Raw genomic sequence first — 6,000 nt, forward strand, 5'->3', positions numbered from 1 at the left:
AACAATTAGTTAAAATATCTCTCACTCCTCCAATTGTATTGTCTCCCATTCTCAAAATTTGTTTTCTTCAAGTTTGAGAACTACAACATGACTCATAAAACTTATACTGTCATCCAACTCAATAATAATAGTTTATAAAAATATTTCAATAATCAATTTTTTTATTATCCATGATATTTTTATGTTTTTAAAGATTGTGGATATCAATACATGCATGTGACTTACAGTTTTATGATTTGTTTGAATTTGCATCTTCATTACTATCGTTTGTTTAGCGCATTATCAGTAAATTTATGTGACTTATACTCCCTCCGATCACATTTATAAGCAAAAAAAACACTTCAAATTTTGGTCACTATTATAAGCAAAAGTTAACTACTTTTACCTAATTAATATTCTCATTCCAAATATACCTTATTTAATTATATTATTTTTTCTTTAAGCATTTTATTACATTTTACTTTTTAAAAGGTGCATGTGATTTCCATGTAAAAGAAATTTTATTTTTAAAGGGCAATATACTAAACTTGTGATGTTTTATATTAATTCAAGAAAATTAACTACACTCAACTAAGTTCCTTAAACACCGCGCAAGTATTTTTTTGCCTATAAATGTGACCGGAGGGAGTAGTTTGTTCAATGCTCTAATTAATGCATGTGACTACATAAGAAAGAACATTTAAACTATAGACAAGCATGAACAAACGATCTATCCTGACAACAATATCTGAAAGTTAGACAAGAATCTCGACTATACACTTCTGTGAGAATCTCAATTGTACACAAGCATGCGTTTAATTTAAAGCCATTTTCCTCGATAATGCTTCTCAAAATAATAGTAATACTTTCGCGTGACAACATTTCATATACTTACTATAAGTCCCAACCAATTATTCAATACACTGTCCGTCCAAAATTTTAACATAATAGATTAGTAGTATTATTTGGTACTCCCTCTCCGTCCCAAATCTTTAGTCTTTTTAGATTTTTAGTTTTGTCCCAAAACTTTAGTCCTTTTAAGAAACCAATGCACATTTAGTGATATTTTACCATTTGTACCCTTACTAAAGTTAAAACATTAATTAAATATATTTTCTCTTTCTTAATAAAGTAAGGATAAAAATGACTTTACTTATCATTTCTTAATATCCGTGCAAAACTCCAAAAAGACTAAAGTTTTAGGACAAGTGAAGTATAAGAGAAAGAAGAGAGAAATAGAAAAAAAAAAGTTTTATTTTGAAAAAAGATAAATAATTTTATTTTTAATAAATGACAAAAGTAGTCATCAATAGGTGTTGGACCCACATCATTTTATTCTCTCTTCCCTATATCAAAGATGTGCATGGAAAACAAGTCATTTATTTTCGGACAAAGTAAGTAGTACATTTGTAACAAAAAAAAAGTAGTACATTTCAATTCGTTTGCATTAAATTTCATTAAAATAACCTTAAAGTTATCCGCAAAAAAAATAAATTTTCGCCATATTCTCACATTAACTTTAAGACTTAAGGTGATACATTATTGTACATTCATGCTTACACTTATCGTATTGTCACTTCTACAACTACAAGACAAAACTTTTCATTTTTAATTAATATTCAAATATTCTTATGAATATTTCTCTATATAATACATCAACTCTCAAAACATTACACAATCCTACATCATGGCTTTAATAACTTTGTTGAACATGGAACCTACAACAAATGAAACAATTGTAAGACTATCCTACTAAATTGCGAAGAAGTCCAACCATTTATTGATGGATTAAACTTAACTTGATCTATCATTTTATATTAATCGTATAGAGTAATAATAATAATAATAATAATAATAATAATAATAATAATAATAATAATAATAATAATAATAATAATAATAATATCATTGTGTTAGATGCTTTGTGCAATATTTGGAAGAAAGTCATCCAAATATAAGTCGAACTGTCGTGGACGGTCGGATTGCATCTGAATTTCCAAGTTGGTTTCGAGCATATGTAAGTGTCATACAATTTCAAAAGCGATTTCAACTATAATACATGACTTATGTTGTAGTTGTGAAATATAATGAGTTTTATGTTGCTTGTTGATAGGTACATGACAAAAATAATATGGTGCAAAATTTCTATTTGCACCAGTTAGCATATGGCCCTAAGAAGAAGGTTCATACTTGGCCTATTTATTTTGTCAATGGTTTTAAGTTTCATACAGCAGAGTGGAGTGTCGGTAAGAAAACTCTTAATTGTGGAGTTTGTGTCAAGGGTGACGATGAAGGAGTTGAAGAAAATTATTATTATGGGAATATTAAAGAGATTATGCAAGTTGAATACCTAGGAGAACCAACCAAACAATTAGTTTTATTTAATTGTGAATGGTTTGATGTTGTTGCTAATCGTGGCATGAAGGTACAACACCAATATGGCATTGTGGAGGTTCATCATCGTAGAAGATATTCAATTTATGATCCTTTCATATTTGCAAGAAATGCTATTCAAGTTTATTACGTACCTTACCCAGGAAGATTAAAAGAAAAGATTGATTGGTGGGTTGTCATTAAAACCAAACCTAGAGGCAGAGTCGATGATCGATATACATTAGAGGTTGCATATCAAGATTCCACAACAACTACAACAAGGGTGGAATTTATAGAAAATGATGAGCTACTTGGTCATTTAAGAGATGAAGGGGAATATGAGGATATAGAAATGAGTATTGAGGAACTAGAAAAAGAACATGATGAGACTGACGAGGAGAGCGAGGACGACGAATTTGATTTAGAAAACTCCGAGTATCATAATGATGACACTGACAATCATACGGATGATGATGATGATGATGATAGAAATAGTGATTAGTAAATATTGTAATATTATTATTATTAATAGAGGCAAATTCGTTGTTTCGGCAGCAATCAGTCCTGCATATTATTATTATTATTATTATCATTATCATTACAAACTTCTTTATTTGTACTTTCCATCCTTCTATTTATTTGTGTGTCCCTTTACATTCATCTGTTATATTTTTTGGCTTATAGTTTATTAATTTATTCTATAAACAATTCTAATATTTTTTCTTACTAATTGCAGATGGCAGGTAAAGATAAAGTTAAAGAAAAAGATTCCAAGACTCATAAATCCACACATCCCAAATATTCAACTCCACAAATGACATCTCATGACGCACCTCCTCATATGACATCTCAAGATGCACCTGCTCGTATGACACCTCATAGGACATTGAATGTTATAATTCCTACTCGTAGTGCACCCTCTTCAAACAAGTCTAGTGGTGCACCTCTTCATAGGTCATCTAATGTCCATCATGCTTAAGTCGCATCTGCTAGAACATCTAATGTCTCAGGTCCTCATGATGTTTCTCATGCTGCATCTTCTAGGACATCTAATGTCCCTCCTCCTCATGTAGCTCATGATGTTCCTCGTGCTGCTTTTGCTAGGACATCTAATGTCCCTCTTCCTCATGTAGCATCACAATCTAATTCACAACCTTATGATTCTGATGGAGCAGAAACCCCAATATTAAGTGAAAATGTCGACCCATCTGAGACACAAAATAGTGATGGAAAACAAACTTTAACCCTCGAGTTACAAGGGTATATATATATATATATATATATATATATATATATATATTATTTTTTTTCAGTTCTTTTCATATACTATATAAATTTCTTAACTACTTACCATTAATTATTATGTATTGTTTGTTGATTTTTGCCTTCATATGCTGCATCTAGTGCGATTGGAGATATCATGAGAAGTAATTATAGTAAGCCATGAAACTCATGGAAAAAGATACAACGTAAAACAAGGAAATTGTGGTTTCAAGACTTTAAGGTATTTTTCTAATTTTGAAATGATGAATAAAAATGATATATAAAATAAGTGTTTGAGAATCAATCACTTGTACCAATGGATTTACATTCTATTGTATCATTTATATTTCAAAGAATCATGCCAAAATTAGTATGTGTGAATTGCTGTGCGGAAAAAGGTTATTCAGTAATCTATTAAGTCACACACATTTTCTCACATTGGAAAATTTAAGATATAGAGTGTGGAGCATGTGTTAATTATACCTTTACAACAGTGTTCTTACTTTTACAAGGCATATTTGGTAATATATAATAGCATGTGTAATAATATCAAAACTGTCTTAATTCATAAAATTGGTGGTGTCACCTTATATTGTAAGTCCTGATTCTGTTTAAGCCATTTGGTGTTTGATAGACTTTGCTTCTAAGAGACTTAGTTTGGTTCAAACTGTTTATGAATTGTGTTTAGGTCATTCCAAAGCATGTTTATGAATAAGAGTCTGTGTTATTAGACTTGTCTTAATTCATAAAACTTGTATGTCACCTTACTTTCATTCACTCTGTTGTGTCTAGAGGTATGTGTGTGTCCTGTGATCCAAAAAAATAAGTGGTCGGTTCTTGGTGTCAGTCATTCTGTTTGTTTAGGCTTGCTTTATGTCTAACCCTCTGATTATATATATATATATATACACACACAGACAAGGTTCAATTTTTGACCACCGGATGATGCATTGTCTAGAAAGAACTTTGAAAGGCGAGGTGCGGCAATAATGAAAAATAACTTAAACAAAGCTCGTGTCGCAAAGAAAAGACCAGATTGGATTGATCAGAATGCGTGGGATCCATTATGTGAGCATTGGAGAACTTCAGGATTTAAAAAGAAGAGTATACAGGCGAAAACAAATCGAGCATCTGACTGTGGAGGTTTTTCAAAGCCCGTTCACACTTGTGGCTCTATCACCACATCGCAACATAGAGCTAATTTGGTAAAGTTAATTTATTTTGTTTATATAAATATGGTGTGTTAAATTTTTGTGATTATGTGTTTCTGCTGCAAATTCTATTTTAAATGAGTTTATTATGTTGTTAATGAGAATGGATATTTATACTTTCTAAGATCATGATTTAATAAGTATGTTTCTTTTAATATGATGCAGTCCATGACAGTGCTAGTGAGATGACTTTAATTAGCTATATGTTGTATAGTACGTACTATACATATAATTATAACCATTCAAAAATCAAATAAATGTCGTCATAAGAAAATAATCATTCAATATTACATACAACCTACACAGGTTACCATAAATTCAAACAAAGCAATAGGGCAAATAGGAACTTACTTTCAACAAATTGAAACCAAACTATCAACATGATCCTTGCTAAAGGCCCATAATGCTTTGGTGATAAGTATCTCTACACTATTATCATTCAGATTATAGATAATAGCTTGGTGGTGTTGCTTGTTTGCCAATATCAATTTAATATTATTCTGAGAAATGTGCAATGGCAACCATGAGAATTTGGGTAGAAGATACTGATCATAACTAATTTTTAGGAGTTGAAAAGTTTGGCTGATAGTTCTAATTCATATTCTTTGTTTTGTTATAGACGGAACTGAATGGCACTCCCCCCGCTCCTGTAGATTTGTTTGTATACACACACCAACATCGCAAGAATAAGGCTTGGGTTGATCGAAGATCGGAACATGTCTATGTAACGAGTTCTCAACTTTAAATAGTATTTTTTTTCATGTTGATTTCATTGTATTTTACTTAATTTTAAAATATTAAGTAGCCTCATATTTGTGTCAATAGGAAAAGTATAAACGTAGATTGGAAGAATTAACCCAACAAGCATCTTGGGAGTGAATAGATGTGTGGACTGAGGTTGCAGGAACAAGGAAATGACACATATATGGTCTTGGGAGTGAATCTTCTTTATTTGCAGGCATGCGAAATTACCGTGGTTCAGGTTCCGCGTCAACTGAATGGGTGCAAAGACATGAAATTGAAGAACTAAAAATTGAAAGGGAAGAAATGAGAAGGGAAAATGATGAACTTCGTGATATGGTAAAACAATTGATGGAAAGCTTAAACTTTCGGCCGAAGCCATATACTAGAGATGAAGTTCATGAAGATATTGTGGCTGGTGATAATGATGATG

At 31.1% G+C, this 6,000-nt stretch overlaps 1 protein-coding gene across 1 annotated transcript; it reads left to right on the forward strand.

Moving 5' to 3' along the window:
- Positions 1–4,539: 4,539 nt before the first annotated feature.
- LOC123885969 lies at positions 4,540–5,705 on the forward strand. Its single transcript, XM_045935307.1, has 3 exons — positions 4,540–4,820; positions 5,446–5,550; positions 5,652–5,705. The coding sequence occupies exons 1-3, from the start codon at positions 4,605–4,607 to the stop codon at positions 5,703–5,705; spliced, it is 375 nt and encodes a 124-aa protein (XP_045791263.1). The 5' UTR covers positions 4,540–4,604.
- The last annotated feature ends 295 nt before the right edge of the window (positions 5,706–6,000 follow it).

The sequence above is a fragment of the Trifolium pratense genome, linkage group LG5 (assembly GCF_020283565.1).
Source record: "Trifolium pratense cultivar HEN17-A07 linkage group LG5, ARS_RC_1.1, whole genome shotgun sequence".
Lineage (NCBI taxonomy): Eukaryota > Viridiplantae > Streptophyta > Magnoliopsida > Fabales > Fabaceae > Trifolium > Trifolium pratense.